Below are 14,785 nucleotides of genomic sequence, written 5' to 3'. Positions count from 1 at the left end.
CCCCTCCTTTATGCCAGGACAATTTGGGCCAATCCCCCGCTGTTAAACACGCTCCCAGAGGCACGAGGCCCAATCCAACACGTGGCTGGAGGTGGACTGGTGCTCAAAGCAGCCTAAACTCTGAGTGTGATTTTTGTTTTCTTAAATAAATGCAACACCAGTGGGTCATCATCACCTGATTTACACAGACAGACTCTGTATGGACTGCATCCATGAGTGCTAACCTTTAAATTAAAAGCCTCCTATTTTAAGTAGCATGCTCTGCACTGATAAAGTATTCTTTGTTGCATTAGTTTAAAGTTTCCACCTGGAAACTTGAATACGCAGTTTGAGCTCCACTCGTGCAGCCGTAGCACGGGTTATATATAAATCTATCTGCTATGGCTGATGTACCCTGTTAGGAGAAAACAGCTGTAGCCTTTAAGGATGTTTTCTCCCTTTATAACAAGTTTCCAGAGTTGATCTTGGAGCTGTACTCACAGGGCCGTAGGTTTGGTTGCTTCTTTGAGCAAACAGCCAAATATAATAACGCTCCATGAAACGCAGCTTTCTGTTAGTGCACAGAGGCTGAACCACACAGTCAATCCCTCATATACCTCAAGGTGCAAAATGTTTTCTCGGTTTTTATATACAATAGAGAAATACTACTGTATTGTACTGTATAAATACTACTGAATGAAATCTGAACATAGCTCTTGGGACTTGGATCGTGTGGTTCTGTCAGCTCAGAGTCACTTCTACTTAGAAAATACAAGGTTTTTGTTCATTCACAGGAAATGTCCTATATTTTCACTGTGGACCTTTTTTATTCTAAAGTAGACAGGCAGATAAAACTGGAACTTTTCTGTCATTAAATGGTTTAAATAGCTTTGTTGTAACAGGAATGGCCAACAGTTACAGTTACCAGTCCAAAGCTGTCCACTGGAGACCATCTGTTTGAGACCCACGTCCAGGATCGATGCCTCACCTCCACTTACTCAGTCGCTGAACTGGACCTGACTTCTGTCTTTGTGGGAACATGTTCAGTGGAATTATCTGACATAACTTTCCGTGTTGTACAACAATGATTATACAGTTATTTCGTCATCATTTCAGCTGCTATAACAGAAGAATTTCCCACATGTGGGATGAATAAAGTATTTTAGATCCCGCTGTAGTAAACGGAATCATCATGTGACGTTTCTGGACCGACTCCAGGTTGTTGCCACCTGGTCCGCCTCACCAACTATGTCTCCAACCATCAGAGGACCTTATCATATTCTCACTGCTATTTCAAACTGTACATACAAATCCAGCCTTGAAACTGAGCCTTTTGCAACAGTTTGCTGTGTGGCTCACTTAATTTGTTCAAGTAAGGATGGTAGTTTTTGGAAAAATATAAAGAAACTTATTCCTTCAAAGGCTTCATATACAAACCAAAGGAAACTGAGCCAAGCTACATAAACATTAAGAACCAACTGAAACTGAGAGAAGCAAAGAGGAGACTGTGTGAACAGCAGCATGCAGGAGCACACTGGTATGGCTGCCAGCTGCTGCCAGCACAGGACTGACCTGTGCTTAGGGGAGCACACAGCAGCCTGACGAGTGTTTGCAGAGGGCTCTCCCACATCCTCTCTTTACAATGGGGTCGACGTATTAGGTCAGAAACGGCAGATGCTGAGGAGCAGCAGGGATACACTGTGGGAATAATGGCTCTGCAACAAGGTCCTCAGTTTGAACTCGAGGCCCCCAAAATAAGCAGAATGCATGAGAGGGAAACTCTCACTGTGTTCCAGTAAACAGCCCTGGTTAGGTCACATTGGCACCCAGGAATAGCAGTGTAACCGTAGACAGACAGGTCTGGTCACGCCAGCCCGGACGTGTATGCGTTTGTCGCCTATAAACAGAACTCACATGGAGGAGAGGAAGTGAGGACTCAGCACTGAGAGGCTGGAGACAGCAGGTGCTCTGTGTGCGGACTCACAATCCTCTGCTGTGTCCCAAAGGTGTTTGGAACACCTGGGCTTAACCAGTTTAGCTGCCAGTACTGTTTGTTTCACTTCTTTAGGATTTTGCAATTTGCCAGCACAACTAGCAGCTACCCAGCAGAGCAAACGAGTTAACGATGATAAACTAGCAAGAGCTCAATTAAAGTTGATTTTTTTAAAGAAATAATTGTTTCATATATGCCGTATTTTGAATAACCTCATAGAAATGAATAGGAAGCCAGAGACAATGTGTTTGCGCCATGCAGGTTGGCACTTTGCACACAAAATGACTCATTTGCGCAGTTTTTAAATAGAGTTTGGTGACAGAAACGGGTAATGGCAGCGTACACACCCTCACAGCGCGGCTGCTTGGTGGTGGCTAACCTGCGAGCTCAGCATGGAGTTACCCTGCTCCATCTCCCCGAACTCCGTCACCTTCCTCCTCCACAAAGCCCCGGGCACCGACTCAAAGCACGGGAAACGCTTCAAACGAACACGCGGTGAAATCACGACAACTTACTTTAACTCGTGCGGCTGAAACTCTGCCGTCCCTCCGCCGCTTTCATCGCTCGAGGTCCTTTAAATAAAAGCCACGTGTTTTTGCCCGTTTGTCTGGGTTTTATTGCGGAACAATCCCGCGCGTGTATTGGGGTGCGGTGCAGACTCCAGTATACTCTGCAGGAGCTGTCCCTGTGTCCGTGTGTCCACGCTCACTGAAGCAGCAGTCCACAGTCACCGGGATCTTTGTCCATTGTGTGCCTCCTCCCCACGCGTCTGTCCGCGGAGTGCTCCTCTGCTGCCGGGGCTCCTGTGAGTAACAGCTGGCTCACAGTCATCCCTATGCCCGCCCCGCGGAGAGAGCCGGGCTGTCAGGGAGCAGACACCGGAGAGGAGGAGGAGGGAGGTGGAGATCCGGAGTCAGAGACAGGGGGCCAAAGTGGAACGATAGAGAGCAACAATGTGACTGATCCATACCGCGGATTTATTGATTATGCAACCTGACTGTAGGTCTGTAGGGGCGCCAGCAGAGCGGATTCTAACGTGAAAAGAAAGCAGGTCGACCTCTCTCTCATATCTCAGCTTAATCACTGAAGAACAAAGGTCAAGCCCCGCGTATTACCAGCCATTTATACCAGCCATAAAACGGAGCTCCTCAGGCACATCAGCCTCTGCTGCAAACACTACGGTCCTGTGGGCTTTTATTAATTACTGAGCATGTTTATGCCAGATGCCTGACCCACTGAGCGTGGAAACACGTAGGAAAATCCTCCAGGTAAATTAAGGTGGACTTATTCCCCCCTTATTCAATTCAGTTTCATTTATACAGCGCCAGCATCAGTCAATCATATACTGTAAGCTAGAGCCTACGATAATACAGAGAACATCCCAACAATCACATGACCCCCTATCAGCAAGCACTTTGGTGACAGTGGGAAGGAAAAACTCCCTTTAACAGGAAGTTACTGTTTAGTTTTTTGTATTCCCATTCAAAATAATCTTTATTCATCTTCCCGCAGGCCTTGGTCCAGCCACTCAGCCCACACAATGAAACAAGCTGTCTATTTGCCCCTTGAACACAGATGATGCAGGAACATTCAACCATCTGTCCTTTAAATAAATGAACCCGTCACAGATTTTTATAGTTGTCTGTTAAAAGCACAGCCTGCTCAGCACCTCCCAATCTATGGGGTTGCTCCTCGTTGGCTCCCTGAAGCTGGCCAAACAGAAGAAAGTAGACTTTTAGTGAAGGCGTGGGCCTAAAGCAGGGATGTCACACACGCTTTACACTGTGAGCCCACTTTGACCTGATGTGGACAGGACCAGTGACACCTCAGGCCTAAAGTGACAAATTAAAGAAGGGGAAACTGAGCTGAAATTAAAAGGCAGAAACAACATTTTACATTGCCCCTCTGATTCTTTCAGTCCTGAGTCTGAGAGTTTGTCTATTAGCAGCCATGTTGGACACATGTGGACGTTAGAGACTCTGACTCATCTGCTAATGTCTTTGAAGGGTTTTATCTGGGCCCTATTTTCTTTTAGTATTCTTCCTCACAGGCTCCATGAAACCAAGCAGCTATTATCCAGGTAAAGTATTAGCTCACCTTCTTTGAACAGACAGACTTCTCTTGATTTGAAACCACAGACAGTTACCACTAACCCTCTCGCTGAACACATTTCCATTTTTTGATAACACGAGCTTGTTGCTGCTTGATTTCCTCTAAACTGAAATGCTGACAAGGCAGAGCTGTAGCGTGGTTTAGACTCTTTAGTCTAGCCAAGGTAAGCTGCATTAGATTAGCTGACACACATCAGCATCTAGTCATAGCTTGCTATGCTGCCCCGCTCACCTGTCCTGAGGGGAATACTTCTGTGCCTTGTAAAGTATTACTCACATAACCCAAGGGAGTGGTAGGAACCAATAAAGTCTGATCTACTTCCTGTTGTATAATCAGATATCAGCGTGTATTAAGGTGTGCATTACCGCCTTGTAAACAACACAAACTGCTGCTGTTTTCAGGACTGCAGCTATTCCCACTGTGCATTACTGTCCAGGAGCCTGACAGTGAACTCTGCTTCACCCACACACTCATTTTTCAACCTTCCCCCCCAGGACTGACTGTCTGGGGTAAAGGGCGCAGCATAAATAGCCCAGTGTCCCCACTCAGGTTACCCTGCCACTGTTCAGGTCAAAATGCCACAGTGACAAAGGGACCCACTGCAGACATACACCTATCCCCGAGCTGTGCAGGACATAGAATTGCTGCACAGCTTTAAAGAAAGTACTGCATGTACTACGGCTCTGAGAAAAACACTACAGTGTTTGTACTTACACAGCAGTACAGAGGGAAGTACACATCCTGTGAGTAATGATGAGTACTGTCTCTTTAACTCATTCTCATTACACACAGCACGCTCTCTCCGAGGCTCTGATGTACACTTCCATGAATTTCCATGACTACGCTGCAGTAGTTACATCGTTACAGTTTTACTTCCTTTAAAAGCAGTGAATTGGGCAACATGACAGGAAACTCTGTGTGTGTGTGTGTGTGTGTGTGTGTGTGTGTGTGTGTGTGTGTTACGGCATTTCTCTGAGAAAATAAATTGAAATATTAAAGATAAGTTTGGTGACATTTTTTATTTTCCTGGACTCTATTTCAGTTTTTCAGTTCTGGCTATTAATTGACTCCACGTAATAATAGAGAGCACCAGTTAGCCATTACTTTAATTTTATGACACTAGTTGCACTCTGACTATGAGCCTGAGTTGTGTTTACACATTAAAGACAAGAAGCTGTATCTTTACATACTTTAGCAGTTTGTTTTACACCAACAAGGTAAAGAATAATTAGATAAACACTTGGTATATATCAGGATGCGTACAGTGTGTCCCCAAAAAGAAGAAGCTACAGGGCTAAAAAAAATCTGCCTGGAGCAGATGAACAGTTTTGGAAAGTTATCATCTTAAACAAGAAACAAGAAGAAACAGGAGGAAAAGTCCAGGATGTGAGATACAGCTGACCCTTCAGATGACCCATGAACTGAAGCCTCATCAGAAACGCTCGTGATCAGAGGATGGCTGTCAAACAGGGATAAGAGGGATCCCTGCGATAGCTCCAAATTGCCCATAGGTGTGAATGTGGGAGTGAATGGCGACAGACTGGCGACCTGTCCAGGGTGTACCCCGCCTCTCGCCCTATGACAGCTGGGATAGGCTCCAGCAACCCCCAACCCTGAAGAGGCTAAGCGAATGGATGGATAAAGGGATGCCACATTACACATGAGCTGGACTGAAAATCAGCAGGTCTGATAGACTGAAGACTCAGAATGAAAAAGGTCTAAAATACTGGAGCAGGGTGGGATTGTTGGACAGACAGCATGTCCTCCTATGAACTGTCCCTGGAGACTAGCTGAAGTAAAGCTGCCTAAGAATAAAGGTGGTCACATATGACCGTGGCTCAAGGGGTTGGGAATCGCATCTGTAACCGGAAGGTCGCCGGTTCGATCCCTGGGCTCTCTGTCCTGGTTGTTGTGTCCTTGGGCAAGACACTTTACCCTACCGCCTACTGGTGTTGGCCAGAGGGGCCGATGGTGCGATATGGCAGCCTCGCCTCTGTCAGTCTGCCCCAGGGCAGCTGTGGCTACACCTGTAGCTGCCTCCCCCAGTGTGTGAATGTGAGAGTGAATGAATAGTGGCATTGTAAAGCGCTTTGGGTGCCTTGAAAAGCGCTATATAAATGCAATCTATTATTATTATTACCAAGAAGTGACTTTCCAGCTCATAGTATATTTACAGGTGTTTCAATAAAGTGCTGCACCTGTTTCACATTGAAGAAATGTGGCTCAAGACTTTTACACACTTTCAGCTCCCTTTGGTCCAGCCAGTCTGTAGGGACTCATGTGGCTTCTGCATTAAGTATCTACAGTAATATGTAGAGTATCCCGACTCGCCCCTCTTCCAAAGATTGGCCACATTAATGTACTGGTGTGCGACACACCTTTCTCTAAGGATCTCATAGTCGCGATGGTCCCTTCAGTTGTGTTACTACTCTATGTGTAGACAGACGAGCTAGTTAAGCTGTCCAGTTAACCCTTGTGTTTATCTTTCGTACACACTCAGTTAACTCCCTAACCCGGGAACCTCGGGGTCCTCCTCCTTTAAAAACTCACACTGAGCATTTGATCCAACAGACCTGCAGCCAGACTCTCTGACTCACAGTTACTGGGATTGTGCACATCAGCAGGCCGCTGAAAGCGCCAAGTTAAAGAGAAACCATGGATCCTTTACTACACTGGGAAACATCAATCCTACTAAAACTGCACCAAAAGCAGAATGTATCGTGGGACGTGGCTGAGCCGGCTCCTACCTTGTGACAGGCGAGTGGGCTGTCTAATCTGGATGGCATCAACAGCACAGAGGTTCCCACAGGGGTGCAGCGTGATAACCCCCGACCTGTTCTCTATGTAGCAGTGCTGAGCTGCCACACCAGGACCCTGGATGCTGATGTCCATGGGACCATGACCCAGAGTGGTCCGGCCTGAGGGAAGGAACAAGTATGAGGCTTCGATTTCATGCTGTGCCACAGTGAGAGTGATCAGTAGTAGCACCGACAGATCGTTCAGTCTCATTTCACATTTTTACCACAGTTTTAAAAAACTCCACTTTTTAGGCTCTCCACCCTGCTGCTCCCACGGCGACCGCTCTCATGAACGGCCTCCATTAGGGCATTACAGTAATCAATGCGACTGGTAATAAAAGCATGCATCAGCATCTCCGTGTTGGCCCGAGAGAGAATAGGGCGGACTCTGGGGATAAAACCAAGCTCAGAGTCAAAAATAACACCCAGGTTTTTCACTTGTAGCGAAGGACATAGTGAAAATGCCTCTAATTTAGACAAGAGTTTCTCTCTCTGAGCCTCTCGACCGACGATTAAAACTTCAGTTTTGTCCTGGTTAAGCTGTAAAAAGTTTTCTGCCATCCAAGATCGTATATCCAAGATACAGTTAAAAAGGGCATCCATTGGTCTGGTGTCATCAGGAGACACGGAGATGTACAGCTGCGTGTCATCAGCGTAACTGTGGAAGTTCACTCCATGCCTTTTGATGACACTGCCGAGAGGCAACATATACAAATTAAAAAGTACAGGGCCTAGAACCGACCCTTGAGGCACACCACATGTCACTCTATGGATCTTAGAGGAGCATGTGTCCATACTCACCATAAAAGTTCTGTCAGAGAGACAGGAAGTGAACCAGCTGTGTACAGCACCAGAGAGGCCGACCATGTGTTTCAGTCTGTTTAAAAGAATAGCGTGGTCTACTGTATCAAAGGCTGCGCTTAGATCCAGTAGCACCAGGACTGAGAGCTTTTGGGCGTCCCAGTTACATCTAAGATCATTTAAAACCTTTAGGAGAGCCGTCTCTGTGCTGTGGTTCACCCTAAATCCAGACTGGAATATCTCCAGGATCTGTCTATCATTGAGAAAATCAGTAATCTGAGTAAAAACAAGTTTTTCTAAAATTGTACTTAAAATGGTGAGTTGGATACAGGTCTGTAGTTTTTAAAATCATTACAATCCAAACTGCTCTTCTTCAGAAGGGGCCTCACCACCGCCGTTTTACAGGCAGCAGGGAAGACACCCAACTGAAGAGAGCAATTCATCATGTGTAAAAGCTCAGCTTCTATGGGAATGTGGCATTAACGCTACATCAGTGAAGAACCAGTTCTTTATGAACCAAACATAAAGTTAGTGACCACAGCCTGACGACGATGGCTCTGTATGGCTGCACCTCTGCACACCTGCTGTTCAGGTACCCTTTGCTCCCACTGCTAACTAATGTGACGGTTGGTGTTAAGGCAGTGCTCTCACCCTCAGGCAGGGGCAGCAGGGTGATGGCTGTGCTCAGTCGTCCACTCCCCAAGCTCACCAAGTGGGGGCGCTCTGCTTGGAACTTCAGCCCCTTTCCAGTCTCGATCAGGTCCAGCGGGGTGCTCTGCAGACAAACATTAACAGTGTGTGATGACTGTTTTTGGCACATTAAATAAACATCGGTCATGTGATTTAAAAGCATGCTCCTCGCCTCATGCTGCATGTTCTCTATCGCAAGAAGGGATTCTGATTGTCTGCTAGAGGTGTAATTAATTATACAAAATGCCATTACCATTCCATCTTTGAAGCGTCGGTATGTGTGGCCATGTGAAAGCACGGCAGCGTGCTGTGTTAGCCTGACAGAGCCGACCGTCTGTACCTCTGAACCCGAGGAGGTCACGCCGTGGCGTGTGTGTGGATGGTAAAGTGCTGTGACTGGGACCTAACGGGAGATTGTTTCTCGTCCATTAGTCAAACTAATTGGTTTTGCACGTCACATAAAAGCACAGACGTGCAGCATCACAGGGGGCGGCCACAGAGGAGAGATGGCTCTTTTTGTTGCTTCACTCAGAGCCACAGAGGAGGCTGCTGTGGCTGTTTACATCATCCTCTGAGGGAGGTGTGCGCGTCGTCTTCCCCTCACAGCTCAGGCTGAAGCGGCTCCGTGCGCTCAGCTCGGCGAGGGGGAAGGGACGTCACCATGGCAACAGCGCTCCACAATTAAGAGACACGAAGCTCCTGGAGGGCGTTTGGCGAGCAAACCTGTGATGAGCACTTCAGCGCAGCGCAAGTGTCTTCTGCTCTGTAACCGTTAGCAGCACGGAGGCCTGACTGAGAGGCAGGAAAGCGCCCAGGCTCGATAGACGAGTTCTCACGGGACAAACCGAAGCTGTTGCGTGGAGCTCTTAGCTCGAGTTTTTCTGACAAACTCCCATGATGGAGAACTTCCTGCTCTGGTTCCCACGCTTTCTCACTGGTGACCCTGTGCATGGATAAAAATTCAGGTCCTGCTTTGTTTGTAGTGGTCAACATATTTGATGCACTGTTTGTTTAAAAGCATCTTTATTTCCCATTGGCTCATACATGTTCATGAAGGCCTGTGCAGAAGGATGTGCGGCTGTTTGGCACTATGTTTCTGTTCCAGTGTCATGATCAGCCTCGTGCACAGGAGCTGTAAATCTCGTAAGCGTCCCCGCCTGACATTCTTCTTCTCTTTGTCTTATTTTGGTAAATTGAACATTTTTCACTTCCTGCCTGTGTGTGTTTCCACTGTGTTCATTAGTTCATCCCAAACCTAATTACTTCTTTTCGTGAACTACATGTGACTGCATGAAACTGTGGGAGAAGTGATTAAGTGCATGGAAGCTGATGTTGGGCAAAGCCAGCACATCATGCTTTCATGATTGAACACATTAACTTGTCTGAACGAGTGTCGGTCCACAACACTGTCCCTCACTGCACACAGAGTTAGTTTGAAGTCCCAGACACTGGGACTGGAGCAGTCCCAGTGTCTGGGACTTCAAACTAGCACAGGTGGAGCACAGGTGGAGGTGCTCCACCTGTGCTCCACCTGTGCTGACAGGCAGCGTCTGACGTTGTTTTCACGGCTCTGTGGCAGCTCCAGTGTTGAAGGAGCTGCAGGAGTGTGGAGGCATTTACTGGCATTGATTTGCATTTTCAAACACTGCTGTGTCTGCATCTTTGTGTCCCACTTATGAGGCTGTGTGTTGTTTTTTTCATTCTCAGGACGAGACGAGTGACTCGCCGTCCTCTCGGCTGGTTAGCTAGCCAGGCGTGTCCTGATAGGATTATCTGATGGCGGGGGTCGGTGGGTAGAGTGGGGTCAAGTCTAAGAGGATTGCTGAGATAGAGGGCATCTTGCTTACGGCACTGGGAGAGCTTATACTGGGAGTGATGGGATGAGAGGGGTGGAGTCTGCAAGATGGCTTATCTGCTGTGTGCTGCTGCTCCCATGTGGAGCTCTCAGCTTCCTGCCTGCATGTGCAGGACACACTGTGATGTAATCCAAGAAGCAAATATGTACTTCGTCTGTACATTAGTGAAGCTGTTGTGAGGTACCGCTGCTATCAGCTCATTATATGGTCACATGTTTATTTGGGGGATTTTAAATGGATAACCTTGTTTACGTCTCTTTGACTTATTGATTTCTTTACTGCCTTTGAAGAGATGAATTCACTACAGGATCACTTTGTCACAGCAAATTCAACTAAAAATGACAAATCAAAAAAATATCATCAATATCATCAGATGTTGGATTAAACTCATAAAATCTCTCTCAGCTCAATTTAAATAGCAGAAAAACATTTTTTCAACTGTGTTCAAAATATTGTTTCCTGGTTTTTGCTCATTTTTCTGTGAATTAACAGAATTTTTTATTTATTTAACCTTTATTTAACCAGGAATGTCCCGTTGAGATCAAAGACCTCTTTTTCAAGGGAGTCCTGGCCAAGAGGCAGCACATTTCAAGACAAATACAAACAAACAAAGTTAAAATTACACAAAACAATTACACATTATTGAGGCAGCCTGTAAGCCTTTGAGTTTAGTTTTAAAAACATTTAAAGACAACAGTTCAGTCAGTTTCCAGTCTTTCTGTAACAGGTTCCATGAAAAAGGCACAGAGTGGACAAAGGCTTTCTTACCCAACTCTGTGCAGACAAGGGGAGCAGACAGCAGCAGCTGATCATTTGAGCGCAAGGAGTAGGAACCATTATTTGTCCTTGTGACCAAAGTACAAATATAAGGAGGTAGCAGTCCAAGCATAGCTTTGTAAATAAAAGTGTACCAATGTCCCTGTCTTCTAATGGCCAAAGAAGGCCATTTTACTCTTAAGTACAAATCACAGTGATGGGTCAAGTATTTACAATTGGTAATAAACCTCAAGGAAGCATGACACATCGTGTCCAACATTAGAAGACATGAAGAAGAAGCGTTCATATACAGAATGTCACCATAATCTAACACAGATAAAAAGGTTGCAGTGACAAGACGTTTTTTTACTGCAAAAGAAAAGCACTGTTTATTACGGAAGAAAAAAACGAAGTTTAAGTCTCAGCTTCTTTACTAGTCTCTCTATATGTGGTTTAAAGGTGAAGGAGTCATCAATCCAGACACCAAGGTATTTATATTCATGAACTACCTCTATGACATTTCCTTCAAGGGTGGACACCACTGGAATTAATTATTGTAGAAATGTGGAGACTAATGCCAACTTGTCTGAAAGGACAGTTCGGTTTCATTTCATTGCCGTGTCCTCTTGGAGTGATGATGAACGGTCCTGCACTCCTATTTGCACTCATCAGCTTTGTTGCAGAGACTTTAAGGAAAGAGGAGTCACACCGTGCTAATATCAGGCTGACACCCCACAAACCAGGAAGTGAAATTCAGAAGTATAAGAAGCTGTTTTGCACAGGTGGGTGACATCGGCCCAGCAGCAATCTGCTGCTCAGTTTGACTGAGATATCTGCTGTGACGACTGTTTAAACAGAGATCGGCGTTCACGCTGCTGTGCTGAGCTGGGTGCTTTTGAAGAAATAAGAAATGAGTTTCTTGGTGGATGCTCACATTAAACATAACCAAAGTTTGAAATAATGTACAAATAACTGGGAGCCAAAAGCTCAGCCTTACACTGCTCATGGATCTTTATGATGTCATACAGAGCAGATATGAGGGGCAGCAGCCAGGCCCAGTGTGAGCTACATGAGGAGTACTTTGAATGTCAAAGCTACTGAAAAGATCTGCAGATGAAGACGAGTTCCCTTTAAACGTCTCTCATGTCTGCGGAGCACGTCTGCAGGAATCACTGAAGTTTCATCTCTAACTGGATATATGCACAGAAAAAAAGGAAAGAAGAAGAACACCCCCCCCCTCCTTAATGCCTGCAGGATTTTTAGAAGCAGCAGGTGTGAAGCACAGACATCTAATCTGCGAGTCTGTCTAATTACTGCTTTACCCTCGCCAACATATGTGCTGCTGGAGCCGACCTCAGTGACACGGCAGCCTCTGTGCTTACGCTCCGTGGAGTCTCCATGCCAGGACACCGTCCCATCGCCCAGTGTGCCGACATTCAACATCAGAGGACGTCAGACGACGAGAGCGCCCTCTGTGTGTTTTTAAGAAGCTGCCACGTCTAGAAGAACGGTGTCCCAGGCCACATTACAAAGACTCCGACTCTAAACGGTCTCAATGCATCTCTGGCCTTAACAGCGACTAATAAATATGGCTAAATGAAGACTTTGTTCAGCAAGTGATCGCATCTAGAAAATGGCACTGAGGCTGTATGGTGTAATCTAATTACTAATTAAATGATTATGTTCTTGTGCTTCAAGTTCTTCAAAAACAAAAACAGTCTTTAATGCTCGCTGGAGCTACAGGACACAAATGTGCTCATTCAAAACTATCAAGTGTTTGGACTCTTCATGCTCACTCCTGTAATTATTGACCTTATTATTGACGTCCTCACCAAAAAACACAGTCCAGCTCGTTTGGCACAGCTGAACCCTGAGCACAGCGCTATGAATGATGCATAAATGACATGGGTTTGCCTCTGTTACTTCTTTGTATGTTAGAAGCCCCAGTGATGGATACTGCGTTACTGTTTAGTCTCCGATCGGTGCGCTGTTTGAAGTCGTGCAGTGATGTGAAGTAAGGACTTCCCACAGGTGTGTTAAACCTAAAGTAACGAGCCCGTTTTACGACGTACAGATATTCGTGTAAAACTGTATGTTGTCAGAAAAAACTACTCAAGTAAAGTACAGATTAAAAACAAAGTTCTACTCTGCACTTGCACTTATTTCCCAGCTCTGGTTGTTTGTGGTTGGATGCTGTGGAGCTCCCACTGTAGGTCACAATGATAACACTGGATCTCAAGGTTAGTGTGGAGGTAAGGCGTCTACTTCTGTCTAACGTGCATGACACTGAATGAACCAATGAACAAAAATAAAACTCTGACTGACTCTTATTTCCATCTCACAGCACACACACACACACACACACACACTCACCTGTAACACCTGGTGAGTTTGCCGTCCACACTCCGGCATGTTCCTGTTCAGGCGGTCCATATCCACTGAGCTGTCCACGGCTCCCTGCGACACATGAAGATCCTGAAAGAGGAAATGAGAACATGAGTAACAAACGTCGTCACGGCTGAGCTCATTTCTCAAACGTTAAAAAAAGGGAAAAACATTTCTGTTTTTGGAGTCCATGTCCAAGCAAAAGCTAAAAGCTTAAAAAGGTCCCAGACTCACACTTTGTTTCCACTACAGTTCATGAAAGTCTGAGCGTGCGTGTCGGGAATCCCCATCCCAACTCTGCCCTCACACTAATGCCTCTATAGGTGTGATTCATACTGTCAGCACACACACACACACACACACACACACACACCAGATGGTAACAGATGGTTTAACACACATTTAAACCTCTTGACACATTGACTGGAAATCTCCTCAAACACACACTCATCACATATTATTCACGTCATTTTTGGGGTATTTCCATCAAGTCAGCACAGGATGGATGTGTATAAATAACGCTCCGTGTCTATATTAGTGTAGGTGTTAGACACTGCAGTCATTATGTGAGAAGCACAGAAAACCACACAGGAAAGGTTAGAAAACACATAATTATCCCAGAGTCTACAGAGCCAACCAGAGTCGTATGCAAGCCTAAAATGTTGTGCGTGATACGCTCTGCCTTCAGGATAACAAAGCACTGCTGCGTTATCAGCGTGTTTGCTCTCCTGACAGACTGCGCAGCCTCGAGCGAGCCATAAAAACAGTAAATCACAAAACAGGCAGAAAATAAAAATAGCAAAGAGCTCTCAGCAAAGAGCTTTTTTGTAAAAAAACCAAACTCCTTTTTGAGCCTGAAGAAACACCTTGTTCCTCTTTTCTTGTTCGGTGAGAGGAACCAAGCAGCGTTTAAGTGTTCACCTGTCAGTGGTTGGCTCCAAATATAACCACTACCTTTCTCCAGTTGTCCAGCAAATGCATCGCCTGCATGGCACCACGCTGCTCCAGACTGACCGACCCAGCAAACCCAGCAGGGACTCGACTGTGAGCGGGACACCTGTGGCACTGCTCGTGACTTTAGCTTCTTCAGACTGTCTTTTTGTCCTGATCGTGGTCTTTTGTTTAAAGCTTCCCTTCACATAAACTCCCATTCAGAAGGTCAGACCTGTTGCTGCTTGCTCCACTAAGCGAAGACCTACATTCCTGACTGGCAGCACCAAAGTTGAAGATAGCAGGTAGATGAGTGTGTGTGTGTGTGTGTGTGTGTGTGTGTGTGTGTGTGTGTGTGTGTGTGTGTGTGTGTGTGTGTGTGTGTGAGCGATGATCAAAAGAACGGAAGAAAAAAGCAGAGAGTGAAGAATAAAACAAACAGAGTGTGAAGAGCAGAGTACGGACACGCAGTCTTCAGTCCCACT

General features: G+C 45.8%; 1 protein-coding gene across 6 annotated transcripts in view; it reads right to left on the bottom strand.

Annotated features, from left to right (window-relative positions):
* Positions 1-14,785, bottom strand: part of phldb1b (pleckstrin homology-like domain, family B, member 1b) — a 111,082-nt gene that overhangs the window by 75,132 nt on the left and 21,165 nt on the right. For 5 of the 6 annotated variants that reach the window (XM_005752324.1, XM_005752325.1, XM_005752328.1 and 2 more), the window contains 3 exons: positions 13,359-13,460; positions 8,335-8,458; positions 6,832-7,002 (listed from right to left, as the gene is read on the bottom strand). In XM_005752324.1, coding sequence (XP_005752381.1) covers positions 6,832-7,002; positions 8,335-8,458; positions 13,359-13,460 — 397 coding nt within the window. Of the gene's footprint in view, positions 1-2,487; positions 3,035-6,831; positions 7,003-8,334; positions 8,459-13,358; positions 13,461-14,785 lie in introns of those variants that run through there. The other variant, XM_005752329.2, reaches the window with a different exon arrangement.

This window comes from Pundamilia nyererei, unplaced genomic scaffold (genome assembly GCF_000239375.1).
Source record: "Pundamilia nyererei isolate P.nyererei 1_Seehausen unplaced genomic scaffold, PunNye1.0 scaffold00353, whole genome shotgun sequence".
Lineage (NCBI taxonomy): Eukaryota > Metazoa > Chordata > Actinopteri > Cichliformes > Cichlidae > Pundamilia > Pundamilia nyererei.
The sequence above is the reverse complement of the archived record's forward strand: the minus strand, read 5'-3'. Positions and strand labels throughout refer to the sequence as shown.